Raw genomic sequence first — 16,463 nt, 5'->3', positions numbered from 1 at the left:
CGTTTGAAAGTTTTCATTTAAACCACATATTCAGACCATTGCTAATTGCTGATTTGATTAAATGTGGCAAAAATAGTTAATGCCCCAGATTTGAAGTTAAGAAGTCTTGGGGGGCTGGGGGAGTGGGGAACTGGAAATGGCCACGGAAAGACTGGGAAATACAGGAGAGGGTCTTGCTGTGGGTTGCGGAGGGGGATCCTGGAGAGGGGAGGGCACCAAGAGGTGGGGAAATGTGAGCAGAGGAGGGGGAAGGTAGAAGGCCACCAGAATACCCTCCTGATGAGAATATCATGATTTTTAACTTCTGTAATCAAAAGACCTTTATATATTTTTTGTATCCAGAGCCAATTTGCAGAAGACCTTACCTTTGACAAGCCTCTTTGCCCCCAGCTAAAGCTGCTTGGAAAAATTCACATGCAAACATTTACGTGTTTCACAAGTCATATTCACGGTTTTGCCATACTTTGTCCACACACTTCAAATACACTCAGCGCATTTTTGGAAAATTTTTATTTTAGTTGCATTTCAAACACAAAGGTGACATTCCACTCCCAACACATATCCCCATCTTTTTAAACCAAGCCCCTCCTACTGTACTCTTTGTAAAAATAATTGGCTTACCTCAGGCTCTTCGCTAGGAAAAAAAATTATTTCATATTTTTTAAACACAGCCACGCCCACCCCCTTGGAACCAGCCCCCACGTGGTTTGGGATTCAGACTTGCCTACAGCAGGTTGTTTCCCCTCTCCCCCATCCCCCGACCAGGCGAGCTGAGTGTGTGCAGAATACTGAACACTGATGTGTGCAGCCCCGGGCGCCCCAGATACCTGTATGTCTGGTTTTTCAACTGTAAAGGCGGGAGGGTTTGGCGAACGAATGAGAAGTGAGGAAACGCTTAGCGCAAAAGGAAAAAGAGAGAAAGACATACAGGAACAAGGTTACGGAGGCCGGCAAAAAGCGATCCCCCGCTCCCCCAGGCCAGGGGCCCCGCTTATTTCCCGGGAGGCCCCGCCACCTTCCCCGCGCGTACTCCGCACGGCTCACCGCAGAGCGCCCGGGCGCAGGTACCACCAGAGTGTGCGAACACTGAAAGTTTTTTGCCCGCGCCATGACGCAAACCACAAGACAGCCCGTTCCCAAGTACAAGTACACAGTCGCCGGGTAATTTGGGGGTGCCGGGATAGGAACGGGAGACACTTTAGCGTATCATGCACAGGCGAACACAGAATATGGACACCAACACACACCAACGACAAGCTGTCTGAGTCCAAGCAGCCGTGCCAGGCGAGGCGGGGGCGCGCCTTTCCCAAAGACCCTAGCCCACCATGGACCCCACCAGCCTAGCCAGGGGAGCCCCGGGGCCCTCCCCGGCAGTTCCTGGCTCACCTGAAAGCCCCTGCCTGTCCAGCTTACGGTTGCTGGCGCTGGCCTGTCCAGCCGGAAACGACCCTCAGTGTCGCTCGGCATCACTTTTCTCCCTGGAGGGCATATACTTCGGCCACCCGAATCCACCCAAGATCCCCTCCCGCTCCCAGGGCATAGTTAGGGTCCCTCCCTGGAACTTTCTAGCAAGCTCTTCCCGCCTTTGGCTGGATCCCCTCCTCCCACTGTCGAGCCCCGAGCCCCAGCAGGCAGCCCTGCCACCCCCTACCCAGTTCCCCGGCGGCCCTGCTGCCCGCAGGCAGAGTCCGCCGCATTACCTAGAAGCAGCAGGCGGTGCGTACACATGTAGCCCATCTTTTCGTCCTGGAGTTGTTTGTCGATGAGCTTGCTGCGTTTCTTCTCTGCGCGCTTCTGGGCCCGCTTCTCCAGGGCTTCTTTGCGCATCTGTCTGCGCTTCTCCACCAGGGGTACCTTCTTGACCTTGGAGGAGTGCGAGGCTTTGGGCTGGGGACTCTCAGATCGACCGAAGCAGCCCCCGAAGGCTTGCATGAGGAAGTTGCGGAGTAAGTTGCGCTGGGGCTTTCGGCGGCGGCGATTTCGCCGATGCTGAAACCAGCGGATGCATCCGAAGGTCCCATCGTCGGACTCGTCTCCGCTGGAGTCATCGTCGCTGCTGGCCGCCCCTTCATCGTAGTACACGCGGCGGCCGCAGCTGCGCTCGGACTTGCCCCGCCAGGCAGACGCGCGAGCAGGCCGCGGAGTAGGCGGATCGGCAGCCTGGATCTCGGGGCTGGGGGGTCTAAGGTGATGGAGCTTGCGTCTGGCCCCGGAGGCAGGGGCTGCCGAGGCCGCCCGGGCGGCTTGGGCTGCCCGGGTGGCAGAAGCGGCTGGGGCAGTGGGAGCCCCGGCGTCAGGCGCAGCTGGGGCGACATGGGCTGCCCGGGTCTCAGCAGCCGCAGGGGCCGCGGGAACCTCAGGGGCTGCCCCGGCATCTGGATCGGCTGGGGCGTCAGGGGCTGCCCCGGCATCTGGAACCGCTGGGGCGTCAGGGGCCGCCCCGGAGTCGGGATCGGCCGGGGCGTCAGGGGCCGCCCCGGAGTCGGGATCGGCCGGGGCGTCAGGGGCCGCCCCGGAGTCGGGATCGGCCGGGGCGTCAGGGGCCGCCCCGGAGTCGGGATCGGCCGGGGCGGCAGGGGCTGCCCCGGAGTCGGGATCTTCTGGGGCTGCCCCGGAGTCGGGATCCGCTGGGGCTGCACGGGCTGCCCCGGTGGCGGTATCCGTTGAAGCTGCCCCGGCGGCAGGGGATCCGTACCCCGGAGAGGGGACTTTTCCTCCCTCCGCGGCATCAGCGGCTGTGCTTCCTTCCATCTCTGCTGCTTCCTCCTCAACTGGGGGTCTCTCTGCTCGCTCTCTCTTATCTGGGGCTCCGGAGACCTCGATGGGCGGGCCGTCAAGCGCGATTGGGGGGCTGTCCATGTTGACGGGAGCGTCGTCGACCCCAGCGGGGGCGCTGCCAATCTCGAGCGGGGGTCCGGAGATCTCCATCGGGGGGCCGCTGCCCGTGAAGTTAGGAGGAGGTCTGACAGCCTCTCGGGATGGGCTGCCGATGGCGCCTGGGACCCAGAGGGGAGGCGCGTTCGCGGCGGGAGTGAGGCGGACCGCACTCGAGGCCGCGACTGCCGCGAACTGGCCACCGCGGTCAACTTGTGCGATAACTCGGGAAAGCCCCGGGGGTGGGCTGTCGTCCCCAGATCCTTCTCCATCAAGCTCAAATGGCATAGTCTCCTCAGGGGGAGGGCTGTAGCCTCCTCTGGAGCCAGTCTTTGGAGGCCTGAGGGCTTGGGGCTCCTCGGGAGGAGCTCCGGGGACCCCTGCAGCACCTGGGCCTCCTGGAGCAAGGTCTGGGACCTGTAAGAGAGGTTGACTGCAGCCTGTCTTGGCAGGCTGGTCAAACTCAAAGGGCATAGCTTCTTCTGGTGGAGGGCTGTATCCTCCCAGGCCTGGTCTGGCACCACTGAAGGCTCCAGGTTCCATGAATGCTGGGCCGAAGGCCTCAAGGCCTGCATGGGCCCCACTGGGGGATCCAGGCTGCTCCAGTGTAGGCCAGAAGCCTCCCAAGCTGGGCTGTTCGACCTCGAAGGGCATTGCTTCCTCAGGAGGTGGGCTGTAGCTTCCATGGGCTCCAGCTTCCCTGAATGCCTGGTTGAGGACCTGAAAGTTGGGCCTGGAGACCTCTGGGGGTCCACAGGCCTCGCTGTCATTCTTGATGGGGATGGGCTCGTTGTGAGGCGGTTCGGTCTCCATCTCTTCGGCTGGGCTAGGCCCAGCACCGGGGGCAGCTGCCCCTGGGGCCTCCAAAGATGGTTGATCGGGCTGTTCCCCGATTTCAGGGGGGATATCGCGTTGTCCTGACATATTATTGCCGTCGAGGCAGTTGCGCACGCCCATAACAGGGTGGCGGCCTCTCAAAATAAGTTTGGGGCTCCGTAAGACGGAGCACCCAACCGAACTAGGGTGAAAAAATTATTATTATTATTTTTAAATCAAAGTACCAGCTGGAAAGTTCACCAGCCTCACTTTCCAACCCTTGTGAGGTTGGGGGGCTTCAAGGCCTGGAACCCTAGACTGAGGCTGAAGCAACTCAATTGTTGCTGGTGGAGTCTTGGCTCCTTTCTGGCCACTTTTTATCCCCTCAGTATGCCCCCCAGCCCCTCTTCCTTGGTCTGTCCTTATGCCCTCCTCTCTCTTTCTTTCTCCTCCAGGCCAGTCCCGCCTGCTTGGATCTGACGAGCGTGCCGATTCGGTCCGAAAATCGCCAGTAGCGCTCTCTCGCTGCCACCAGAGGACGCCGGTTCCAGTGCCGAGCTGGCTCCAGCTCCAGAATCCTGCTCCTCGCGCCGCGGCCCGGGACTTTGGGTAAGGGGGCTGACGAGCGCAGGCCTCGCAGGGACGTTTTGGCTCCTTCCACTCCTCTCCCTGACTGATTTGGAATCTTTCTCCTCGCTTCTCCCCTGGCCAGAGAAAGCTCTCCTGCGTTGCGGGACACGTGACGCAAGACGTGGGCCTCGGGACGCTGGAGTACAGGAGCTGAAACCCTCCCTCCCCAACCCAACCGACTCCTCGGGGGAGGGGGGACTGAAGAAGGGTTTCATCACCCCAGGATACCCCTGAAACACTGAGTCATAGCCCCCAGCCTCCAGGCAGCTCCGGATCTCAAGCCCCTAGTCCAGAGCGCAAGGCTTTTGGTGCCTGAGAAGGGGCACAGGCATGCGTGGGGATGCGACAGGTGGTCGTGAGCCCACCAGAGAAGCAGAGAGAGACGAGGGAGAGGGGATGCCGAGTATGCGAGCACACAATTTGTTTTTTAAATGCCTTGGGTGTACTTTTTACTGCTTTTGTTTGTTGCTTGCTGAGGTTGGCTCCGGTAAAGCACTTTAACAGCCCCCACCCTCATCACACTCTAGGGGTCTCCGCAGTGGCCCACGCAGCGCAAGCAGGGTGCTCCCTTGTTTATGTGGATGGTGACGCAGGGGAATAAGAAGGTCTCGGGTGCGTACCACCAAGAGCAAAGCCCCCTAGGCAGTAGCTGCGGTGGCACCGATGGAGGGGTGGGGGGTGTGCTGCGCAGAGGGGGACCCCACAAAGCGGCCGCAGAGTTTCGCAGGTCCTGCGGTTCTAGGGAAGGGTTAAAGGGGATTTTGGTTGGCGTTTATGGCCGGTTTAGGGTGATTTCGAGAGTGGACAACGCTGTGGGCACTGAACCCACAGATAAACACCATGCCGCGCGGCAACCGCAGCTGAGGTGCGCTGCTCGCTGCTTCGGGTGCCGGCCGCAGCACCGGTCAGTCTGCTCCTTTAGCCCCACTACAGCCTGTCTCCAGCACCCTTCCAGCCCCTCTCCTCTCGCTATGGGTATCTTAGGGTAGTCGCTTTAGTTTTCCACTGCTAGAGCCTACTGAGGCGGCACTGAGCCCGCCAACCGGCCACAAACCCGGCGGTTGCCCGCGCAGCTGCGCTCCCGCTACCATGCTGCGGTGGGCTCAGAGCTAGCCAAAGGTAAATACCCAAACCACCTGGTGACCTTGGTGTGTGCACATGCTATGCTCTGGTCTGGGGTCTGCAGAGGGATTTGAGCCCGGGAGAAAAGCTGCTGTTAGGGGGTCACGTAAAACCCGGCAGGTGCGCATCAGGTCGGTCTCACCAGTAAGACAGATTGGTGAACCACGTCTAGGCACAGAGCAGCTGGGCAGGAGGCAGGGGGTCACCTGACCTGCAGAGTCCTGCGGGAGGAGAGGCTGGATGAGCGTTACACAGGGCGGGCTGCAGCAAGCAGGGCGCACAGCACGGGCTGCTGTATGGGAGCTGCAGGCGGGCGAACCACTGCACGGTGCGATACCGTCTAGTCTAACGCATCCCTCTTAGAGCCAGGGTACCACAGGCACCGCGCATCCTCCCCCCCCCCACCCTGCTTCCACCATCCACGTGGCCACGCAGCATGGAAAGAGGCGAACACAGTAGGACCCCGGTAAACGTTTGGGATCCCCCAAAGATATGTCGCTTTAGCTCTATGGGTCTACACACTTCCAGCTGTCAACACTGAACTTTGATTCCAACTTTGGCCAACTAACTCCACACAAAACGGCTTAGCCACTTGGGCATCCACTGAACCGCCGCCCAACTGGGTCCCAGCACCAACTCACTCCCCTACGACCCCAGTGCCGGGTCAGCCATTGGGCTGGGGTCATGCCAATCACGGCTGCCTGGCGAATGAGCAGGGGGCGTCAGACCGGAAACCGGATATGGGTGGGAGGTCCAATAGGGGGCGCCGCGTTGGAACGCCCGAAGAGGTTGTGCTGCTGGGGTGGTTGGAAGTCGTTGGGGGGAGGGTGTATGGCGGCTAGGCCTGGAAGACCACGAGGACCGCTAGCGCCGTGGGGTCACCCTTCCTCATGCCACAGGTTGCCGAGCCTCGGGGGAGAGGTGGGGTCCCAGGGGCCAACCTTTGGGTGCGTTGATGGCGGCAGGCTAACCTAGCCAACGGGGTGCCGCTGCCGGGAGAGGCACGGAGCAAGAAGATTTCCAGGGCTGGGAGGTAGAGGGCCAGGACTACAAGGAGAGGGCTTACTGCGAGCAGCAGCCCAGGATGGCTAAGGAGTTGAGGCCCCAGGGATGCTGAGCCTGCACAAGTGGAAGGTCAGTAGACATTGGGGTTGAAGCCCCAGGGAGAATGCGATGGGTGCTCCGAAGGGGTGGTTTGCTCTCGTCAGGCCTCGCGCTCACCCCCAAAGCACCATTTGTCGAGGAACGGGTTCAGGGTCTCTGTTCGACACCCTCATGGGTCTGTGGGACCCCTTTGTTCATTCTTTCTGGTCTTATGATTCTTTGCCAGGGGAGCACATGCATCGAGGTGATTAAAAAAAAAAGGTTAGGCAAATACCAATTCCTCATCCTAGGGAGTAGAGCAGCATAAAAATGAAAGAAAAGACTTCCACTTGGGGGGACCTTGAAAGTCTTGGTGGAGAAAATGGCTTTTTATATGGGCCTCCAAGGAAGGATAGACGCCTTGGCTATGAATAGAAGGTAGTAGTGGGGGATGGGAGACAGTTTGCCCACCACGAACAAAGGAAATAATGGTAAGAAACATGGGGCGTGGCTGGGTAAACACAACTGGCCACCTTGGCTGGCTCTTCAGGAGCAGGGGGAGAAAAGTCAGGAGAAATTAGATAGAATCTCTCTGAGGATGGCATGGAGTATGAGAGCAAGCACTTTAAGGCTATTTTGGCAGGAAACAGAAAGGATATTGAAAGTTTTTTGTTCTGCAAGTGAGGATTTGAGCCTACTTTTAGGAAAGGCAGAAGCAGCATGGAGGATGATCCTGATGGAGAGAGAACAAAGGAAAGGGGTTATGCACAAAGGAGATGTTTAAAGGAGAGACCTAGCACGGTGAAGGAAGCAGGAATGCTGAAGGATAACACTCAAGAGGGGTCCCAAAGGATCCTCCTGGAGCACCTCTTATTGCTAGAAAGACACAAAAAATGGAGGAGCCAAAGTGTGTCACCCAGATGGATGAAACACTGGGAGTTGGACAGGGAAGTCAGTGGGAGGGACTGGCAAGGTGGCAGTGCTGATTTGGTTTTAGACATGGCAGAGTTAAAGGAACTTTGAGCAGTTGGGATAGAGATTTTTGCAGGGAAATCTGAAATTTAGGGAGGGAAGGTCTGAAATTTAGAAAAAGATAAAGATCACACATTCAAATTGGCAATCGTCCTTACAAAGATGAATTCATGGAGTCAGAAAATTCTTTAGGGGAGAAATACATTTGGTAACAGAATCTTGAACAATTGGTGCAGTGGACAGGAAAAAGGGATACAGTCCAGGAGTGAGCAGGGAGGACTCAGAAGGGAGAGATGGGAGCACACCAGAGGAAGGGGTTTCAGAACCACTCAGCACATTTTATCTAGACTTGGTGTTTTAGCCTCTGCACTAGTGGTATTCGGGGCCAGGCAATTCTTTGTTGTGGTGACTGCCCTGTTCATTGTAGGATGTTGAGCAGCATCCCTAGCCTCTACCCACTAGATGCCAGTAGCATCCCCTTAGTTTTAACAACCAAAAATGTCTCCAGACTTTGCCAAATGTCCTCTGGGGGGCAAAATCTCCCCCAGTTGAAAATCACCACTATAAGCTGAGAAAGGACCCTTAGATTTGAATAGGAATTGCCTTAATCTAAAGGTAAATTAAGACTAGGAAGGATAAATCCCAGTATTTAACCCTGATATTCCCCCATTTTCCCACTCTTGTTGTTTCTCTGTAGTGACTGGCTACCAGTCTCTGAAAAACCTAAGTCCTTTAGGTGAGTGGAGCTAGGAGTTGAAACATCAGTAGTGGGGTCAGGGACCCCAGAAATGTGGCCAAATATTCGAGGAGTTGACCCACCTGTGGCACCTGAAAGGCCACAGGGACCTGAGGAATCTGGTATAGTAAGAGCTGGGGGTGATCAGCTAGTGGGTTTACTGGGTCCACCTTGATTGGCCTGATTGGTTGGCTTGTCTGGTGATCTTCCTGAGGGCTGATAATTTTGCTAACTCAAGAGAGAAACAAGACCTTGATCTGGATGGAGATGGCCAGTGCTGGATGTTAGTGGGCAGCGTCATCTGGGGCCTAACCTTGCCAGGGACGTTTTTAGGATCTGCCATTATAATTGTGTAATAGCAAAGTACCTTAAACATAGCTTTCCAATGCTGGATGGATTGCCATCGTGGGAAAAGATGAATATGTGATAGGACTGAGGAAGGAAAGTCTATTAATGTGTTCATGCAGCTAAGGAAGAGGAAGTCAGGAGAGGCTGGTGCCTGAAAAAAAGGCCGAGTTGGGATAGATAGAAGCTGTGTGCCAGGGTCCTGACCCCTGTCCTGAGGGGCTGTGTGCTGGAGTGCAGGGCTGCAGTGAGATGATGTGTCAAGTAAGGGACGACAGTATTGGCTGTCAAAACCCAGGGATGGGTTACTTGAAAATTGTGTATACTTGGCTACTTAAAAATAATAGCCTCTGCACTTGATGTACTAAGAAAGGGATGGGAAAAATTTCTCATGCTTCCATTAAACTCTGCATTTCTGAGGAAAGCCAAATGGCCCAGGTGCCACAGGTGGCAAATAGTGGCTTTTGGAAAATATGGAACCCCAATGGAAAGAATGTATGTATTTCTTTACCGTTGACTCTCTGAACAGCACCATTACAGCCCCATTCCTTGGTAGCCCCACATGATGCCCTGGGCTTCCCAAACTTAGTCTCTCACCTCTCTCTCTCATCTCTCACTATTGACGCTTTCATGGCACATGTATTCAACAAGTGATTGTGTTTCTACTTACATTCTGGGATTCTTACTCATTACCAAAAGCACAAGGCATATCTCAAGTTTTGGTAGCTACCTGTCAGCTTTCTGGGTTTATCCCTGTAGGCAACAAAGATAAAGCAAAGCAGAGAGAGGGAGGGGAGGTGAGCGAAAGGGAAGGGAACAGAAACCATGAACAACAGTATTTTTTTTTTGGTAGTCATTTTCCTTTTGGTCTGTGGCTTTGCAGGGAGGTGGGTGGTGAAGTTTGCAGAAGTGCCTTCTCTATAGCCCATTCATGTCATTAGTTGTGAGTGGGTTTCTTTCAATTGAGAAAAAAGTAAAAGCAGAAAGAGAAGGTAGAAAAGAATTTAGGCAACTATGACATTTCTCAGCCTCCCAGTGACAAATGTTTTCTGAGTGCTGACTGAGTAGTAATAGACTTTGAAGCTGTACAATTAATTACTTTTCAATCAAGACTTGCTGCTGCCATCCTTTTCCCTTCAGCCTCTTCTCTGCCCGCCTTGGCCGGTGGAGGCAGCAGCATACAGCTGTCTGCAGAGGGGTCTATGTGGCCAGGCTGTTTGAAGCAAATGCCAGCTAAAGGAAAAAGGCCTCAAATGGATGAGGCAAGATACCAGGTTAGAGGCAGATGCAAGGCTGATATTAGAGGTGGTGGAAATAGTCTTTATGAAAATACTTGATATGCTCAGATTAAAAAGCCTGCATCGTGAATTCAGACCCCTTCACTCAGCTAATTAGCTGTAGCTCAGCAACCTTCTCAAAAGGTGCACCAAATTCTGTTTCAGCCAAGGCATGCCACTGTCCTCTGACCACCTGTGCTTGAACAGTGGGTCCGGACATTTTCTCTGTAGTTGCCTGAGCTGGGCTGTGGATTCCTTCTCCAGACTAGCTGATGATGCAGCAAAGAATTTCAGGGGAGAAGAGGCCATTCCAAAAAAGATGAACAGCACCATAGGAAAGAAACTAAGAGAGAGGCAAAAGTAGGGGTTGGAGGGGGAAGAGGGAATCCCGGAAGATAAATTTGGCTTTAGTGGAAGCTCTGCTTAAAATTTCTGCAATTCATGGTGGAAGTTCCAGCCACCCTGGGGACTTCTGGGCATCATTGTTTAAGGGGAATGGTATATTTCACCTTCTCGAACAACCTCAATTACCCAGAGCAAATTTTCCTAATGAAATCTAGTTGAGACAGCGACATAAGCCAGGACACTCAGAAACCAGCTCTCACATGGGGTTGGGGGGAGAAGAAACGTGGTCTTCTGCTGGCTGCCAGTCTTTGGCCTGTGCCCCTTGGACCCCTCAAGTTTGAGAGTGGGGACCTTGAAGACCAACCTTGCTGTGAACCAAAACCCAAGGCTCTAGACGGCTAGATTTCTAGGTGTTAAATCTTTCTCTTTGAGCGTAGCAATTGAAGTACTTGTGTGAAAACTCCACACCTGTGAAATTGGAATTTTTGGACCAGGTCTGTAAGAAATTCTCAGGGAGAGGCCGGGCCTGGTGGCTCACGCCTGTAATCCTAGCACTTTGGGAGGCGGAGACGGGCGGATCACGAGGTCGGGAGATCGAGACCATCCTGGCTAACACGGTGAAACCCGTCTCTACTAAAAATACAAAAAACTAGCCCAGCGTGGTGGCGGGCGCCTGTAGCTCCAGCTACTTGGGAGGCTGAGGCAGGAGAATGGCGTGAACCCACGAGGCAGAGCTTGCCGTGAGCCGAGATCGCGCCACTGCACTCCAGCCTGGGCGACAGAGAGTCTCAAAAAAAAAAAAAAAAACAAAGAAAAAGAAACTCTTAGGGGGACAGTGGTGTTAACGGTGTCGAATCTGTGAGCCTCATTAGTAGCCCTCCAATGCCATATTTGGCTTTTAAAAATGCCCTTCCTAATGCTGAGCTAAAGTCTGTCCCTTGGTACATCTTGTTCTAACCCCCTCAGCCACCAGATACTTGAAGCTGTCCTCAACCTTTCTCTCTTCAAGACTCTCTTTATTCCTTCAAGCAACTTTATAACCCCCAAATTTCCTGGCTTTGTGACCCGCTTCCCCGTTTCTAAATCTTCTTTTCTGCTCCTTCCCAGCGGTTCTCTTGTCTGCCCACATCTTCCTTTTTTCTGTGATCCCTCAAATTCTTTTCCTTTTGTCTTCCTTAAATCTCTCCCCACTTTACTGCCACCACCTACCCTCTGTCCATGCAGCCTGGGTTTATGTTGGCCTTTCTCACAGTCATGTGCCCTGCTAATTTGTAACATACCTACCCTAAAATAAATCCACAAAATAAACACCCAGGCTATGCCCAGTGGGAGCTGGGAAGGCAGCCTCCCCATTTCTACCCGGGAATAGTTGCAGGCAGAGTCCTGCCTCTGCTGGCTGAGCATGGTCAACAGGTGATGGTGGCCCCGCATTGCAGGCTCTTGGCCTTGGAAGAACTAAGCCACTAGGCTGCTTATTCTGGCTTCTCTGCCCTGTGAATTAATGGCCACTAGTGCTTGGACCAGAGTAGCTATTGGAGGCCTTTGGAAAAACTCATGAGATTTTTAAACAAGGGAAAAAAAACAAATACCATTAAAAAATTTACTTCCCCCCCATGTACGGCCTTTTGATATGTAAGAAAGAAATTATAAAACAAAAATGGGTGCTAAATCACTTAATTTGACAGAATCAGATTTTTGTTGTTGTTGTTGTTTGTTTTTGAAATATTTGCTTTGTTTATCTCGTGCATCTGTGATGGAGGCAAAATTGGTTTTGGGGTATGCAGTGTGCAAAAAGTCTTAGTTGTGACAGGGTCCTGCAGTACATAAACAGATAATGGGGTATAGCTATATGTCCGTGGTATAAAAATATCATGGGGAGGGGCAAATAAGAAGTACATGTCTGAAGAAGCTAAGAGGGGAGTGATCATGAAAAAAACAAAGGTTGAGAAAACCGTAGCTTCTATGCCATTTTTTTTTTCAGGTCTAGCTTAACCAGAACACTTAAAACTGTTACCAAAAATCTTTCAATAACACTTGTGGTCACTTAACCAATGTTCCCATCAGTCTACCGTGTCCCACAGTGGTTAGCCTCTCCAAGCCGCAGTACTAGGTCAGTACTTGCAGCCATGCTGCCTGCTCCTGCTCTGAAAAGCTTGTTCTTAGGCACCAAGGTCAGGGAGAGAAGGTGGGGAACACACACACACATAAAACACACACTAAATATGACCCTCAGGATGGCTAAATTTTTCCAGTTTAGGGAAAGGACACAGTGGAATTCTGCATTCTCTAAACTGCTTTTTTAGACCATTTTGTAACCAACTGTAAGGCAGATTTGTGACAAAATTTACATGAAACCAACACAAAACAGATTTCTTCATAGCTGGTGCTTTTTTTGCTTTTTGGGTTTTTGTTTTTGTTTTGTTTTGTTTTGTTTTTGAGACAGAGTCTCACACTGTAGACGGGGCTGGAGTGCAATGGCGTGATCTCTAGCTGGTGCTTTTTATTTGATCAACTTTTGAAGTTTTTTTGGAGTTCCATTAGGGTTAAAATCACTAGTATAGAGTCAAATTGGACAACCCCAGCCTTCTTAAACTAATCAATCTAGACATTTGGAGCAGAAAGGGATAAATAGGATCATCTCATTCAGCGACCTCATTTTAGAAGAAACTGAGGCAGAGAGGTGTAGGGTCTGACCTAAGGCCACTTGACAAGACCATGGCTAGAAGCAACCTGGGCTGTTAGCCCCAGGCATTTTGTCTTAGATCCCACTGCTCCAGTTTGGGACATCAAGTTACAGGAAATAGAGTCATTAGTGTCAAAACCCCCCAACAGAACAAGAAATTCCATCTCTCATTCTTGAACATGGGGATTAAAGATGTCATTTGAGCATCTCATCCCTCTGCTGGGCGATTTTTTAGAGAAGAGCAGCGCTTGAGCCAGCACATGACGTCACTGGCCTGGAAGCTTAATTTTATTTCAGTGATTTGGTTTTTGTGAATAGATCACCTTCCAGTTAAGAGACACGCTTTACTCACACTATGGGTTCTGCTCAGTTTCCTCTCAACAGCTTCCCTCTTCTTGAAGAGCAGTATAATAATAACTGATAATTGAGGTAAATCCATGTCGATTATTTAAAAAGCAAAAAACCTCATTCTTACCAACACTGAAGTTTCAGCTTTCTTCCTCCTTCACCTACACAGCAGAAAACGAAGGCTGGAGAGTCAAAGGCTGTAAGCAGCTCCGGAGTGAGAAAGGCTTGCAGTGCGTTAAAGAAACATCTCAAAACAATCCCAAACTGCAACATTTCTAATTCTTGAATTCTGATGAACATAAAGAGTTCTGTTTGCAAAACTTTAAACCTACATCAGGTTGACCCCACACAGTGTTGGAACATTGCAGCATAATTTCCCAGCTCAAATAAGTTCAGTTACAAGAGCAGCTTTGGGTCGTCCTCCCCTCCTCCCAAAAAGCAAATTTCCATTAAGCAAATGATTAATGTAGTAAAGGAAATAACTTCAATATTGAGGGCATATCATCATGTTTAACTAGCTTTATTCTCCTGCTCCTTCTCCTCCCCCATTTGAAATATTAAAACTGGCTGGTAATTCACCTATGTGGTTAATGGTAAGATCTGCTTTTTCTTGAGAGCAGACCTCAGACCTCACCTATGTAAAAGGGGCAAGTGAGCCTATTCAAATGCTAACCCCGGTTGAGCTGGGTAGACAAAGGGCCAGCTGGGAGACTAGTGAGTTGGGAATGCTTGGGGAACTTGCTAGAAATGGCTCTGGAAAAGGAAGGCAGGTGAATACCAGTTTCTCGGGCAGAAAGAAGGTTTGCTAAGTCTATGTAGCAAAATCCTGTCTTCTCAGGGAGGGTCATGAGTGCTCTCCTGGGGGGTTGGTATATCTCTCCGTTGCTTTGTATGGTCTGCAGTGGCTTTTCCACCCTTGAATCAGGGTGTAGAGAGGGAAGCTGGGGGAGGGGAATTGAGCCGGGGAGAGTGTGTGCCGGTAGGTAACAGGTTTTCACAATTGGGCTGTGATGCAGATAACGAGGCAGTTTGTAGAAGACTGTCTGAAAGACGGTCTGTGTTCCTAGATTGCCCCTCCTGGCTACATGTGAACGTGGTACATTGCTTACAGTTCAGGAAACCTCCCTGTGTTGGGCTTCCGTTTAAAAAACAGCAAGATGGGTGTGAGGTATGGGCTCGACACGGAGGGCTTTTAAAAAACTTGTTTATTCATCCTGCAACAAGGCAACACGCTCATTTCTCTAATGAATAAACCTAGCTTTGTGGGAAAACGGGTCTCCCAGACTACCCAGTCTGAAGATAGCGCCCACACTTGAAAGGCACGCCAAAAAATTCAACACAACCCCTGGTTTCTCTTGCTTGTCCCTAGAGACCTTTTGCTTCGTGAACTCAGGCTGAGACATTACCAGAGGAAAAACTGAACGCTTAATGTCACAGAAAGCAACACACCATCATTGTTTACATTAAGTAGGAATTTCGATTTATGGGCAAGCCAAAAGCAGGGCACGCCTAGCCCTTCCGCAGCCTCCAAACTTCCGAGACTAACATTGCTGCCGCAGAAAACCACTTGCAAATAAACTGGCTTATCCGTATTTATTACGGAAGACCACAAAGGCATCTAACCACAGTTTGCCTTGCAGACCAGCAGAACTAAGTCTTGGGCGCCGCGACGCCTTTCCTACGGAATAGGTCCTGGAAGGAAGACCATTTAAGGTATTTTCCTTCTATCATCATCCTTTTCTTATGAGTTAAAAACCTGACCATCATTCATTTCAAGCCCTCAAAACGCTTTACTTTTCCTCTAAATCATTGTCATCCGAATAATTCAAGCCGGCGCAAAATGAGACACGCACACCAGAAAAAAAAAATTTCCAAGTCGGACGAGATTTTTTAAAGACATTTCACTTATCAGTCTTTCCCCCCAGGACTGGCGAGGAGAGCACGCCTTCGCTTCCGAAGGTGCGTTACCAGATTGCGGCCGTTTTTGTGCTGGGTCACCAGAGCAGATTCCCCTCCAGGTTACAGATTCTAAACTTAACTCCACCCGAGCTGAAAATGGCCGGAGCACGCCGCCTGCCCTCCCCAAGGCTGCCGAAGCCGCCGGCCCCTGCCTCCTTTTCGACTGATCGTCCAAGGACTGGCGCCGGATCGAACACCTTTCCCCAGCTCTGCGGGTGCCGCGCTCTTTGGAAACGAATTGTAAGTTATCCTGATGTTAGACGCGACCCCCCTCTCCAGCCTGTCCCTTGTTCCGCTTTACCTTTCCGCTTGCGACCATCTTGAGGGCCTCCAGAGGTCCTGCGCAAACAGCCCAGGACGTCTCCTGCTAAGCTGCATGCAGCCTGGCCACCTGACCAGCTGCGCCAAAAGCCTGGCAATACCCCGACGTGACCATGCCTGTGCGTCCAACCCTGGTAGCCCGTAGGGCCACCCCCAGGGGTCCCCTTACGTCCCCTACCTTTCCCCCAAGTACTTCCCCCCAACTGCCCGCCGCCGGGAGAGGTCAGCTCCGGCGCGCGCGGGCAGGTGCGCACGCTGTTTGAGGCGGTCTCTGTCCCGGCAAGCGCCGGGAGGCGGGCTGTGGCGGCCAAGACTGGCGCGCGGCAGCGGGGGGCACTGGCGCGGAGGTCCCGCGGCTTCACTGGCAGCTCTGGGACCTGGGCTCCCGGCTCTGAGCTGCTTAGGCGCCGCGCGCGCGTGACTTCCCTCCCGGTGGTCAGTCTCCAGAGTTCTTGCCCAATCCCATTCTGATTACTTTCCACACATCGCAGCAGTGTCTCTACAGCGCGGCTGCTCTCACAACGTGAAAGTTGGCGCGCACCTCCGAACCACATTTTGGGCACCTGAGAAGGCCAACTTGTTTGAAACTAGTTTTTCTAGGAGGAAGAAAGGCGCGCAAAACAAGTGACTTACCGATGCCGTTTGGGTGTGCAGCTCCAAATCGGGGGTGCGTTCGGGATTCAGTCGCGCAGCCGGGGCACCAGCTCCGAGAGACCTCAGGTTGTCTCCAGCGGGACGCACGGTGTGCGCCCCGCCGTCCAACAAACCTTTGGCCACCATGGCGCCCCTGGCATCCTGGAAAGTTTGGGGGAGCCCTCGCCGCCTCACCCTGATCCCCGGTCCTGGGCTGGCCAACTGAGCCTCCTTTCTTCCGACTCACCCCTGACCTGCCTTTCCTTCTCACCTCCTTTCCGCCCGCCGCTCCCACACCGCCCTCAGGCACCCCAGTTTA

The 16,463-nt window shown here is 52.8% G+C and overlaps 3 protein-coding genes and 1 long non-coding RNA gene across 17 annotated transcripts in view; 1 reads left to right on the top strand and 3 right to left on the bottom strand.

Annotated features, from left to right (window-relative positions):
* The window catches only part of LOC100424899 (guanine nucleotide-binding protein G(s) subunit alpha), a 71,710-nt gene that overhangs the window by 54,092 nt on the left and 1,155 nt on the right, over positions 1-16,463 (bottom strand). For 4 of the 11 annotated variants that reach the window (XM_001083221.5, XM_077952039.1, XM_015148705.3 and 1 more), the window contains exon 1: positions 1,701-3,846. The exons of 4 other annotated variants lie outside the window; for them this stretch is intronic. In XM_001083221.5, the coding sequence (XP_001083221.2) occupies positions 1,701-3,831 (2,131 nt within the window). In that variant the 5' untranslated portion in view covers positions 3,832-3,846. Of the gene's footprint in view, positions 1-1,700; positions 3,847-16,463 lie in introns of those variants that run through there. 3 more of the 11 variants (XM_077952040.1, XM_077952041.1, XM_077952042.1) reach the window with 2 other exon arrangements.
* LOC144329396 (neuroendocrine secretory protein 55) overlaps positions 1-16,463 on the bottom strand; it is a 64,535-nt gene that overhangs the window by 46,917 nt on the left and 1,155 nt on the right. The gene's annotated exons all lie outside the window — the stretch shown is intronic.
* LOC144332205 (uncharacterized) lies at positions 6,188-16,443 on the bottom strand. Its single transcript, XM_077952127.1, has 2 exons — positions 15,492-16,443; positions 6,188-13,520 (listed from the first exon to the last, which is right to left on the bottom strand). Exons 1-2 carry the CDS (start codon positions 16,063-16,065, stop codon positions 13,507-13,509), a joined length of 588 nt encoding a protein of 195 aa, XP_077808253.1. The 5' UTR covers positions 16,066-16,443; the 3' UTR covers positions 6,188-13,506.
* Positions 6,228-16,463, top strand: part of LOC114670517 (uncharacterized) — a 33,571-nt gene continuing 23,335 nt past the window's right edge. The window contains exons 1-2 of the long non-coding RNA XR_013400089.1: positions 6,228-6,576; positions 15,157-15,430. This is a non-coding gene — a long non-coding RNA (uncharacterized LOC114670517). The remainder of the gene's footprint in view (positions 6,577-15,156; positions 15,431-16,463) is intronic.

Source organism: Macaca mulatta, chromosome 10 (assembly GCF_049350105.2).
Source record: "Macaca mulatta isolate MMU2019108-1 chromosome 10, T2T-MMU8v2.0, whole genome shotgun sequence".
In the NCBI taxonomy this organism is placed as follows: Eukaryota; Metazoa; Chordata; class Mammalia; order Primates; family Cercopithecidae; genus Macaca; species Macaca mulatta.
The sequence above is the reverse complement of the archived record's forward strand: the minus strand, read 5'-3'. Positions and strand labels throughout refer to the sequence as shown.

What these genes read in the sequence shown, in the direction of transcription:
- LOC144332205 (XM_077952127.1), bottom strand. Translation starts at nt 16,065, where the DNA reads ATGTGGTTCGGAGGTGCGCGCCAACTTTCACGTTGTGAGAGCAGCCGC.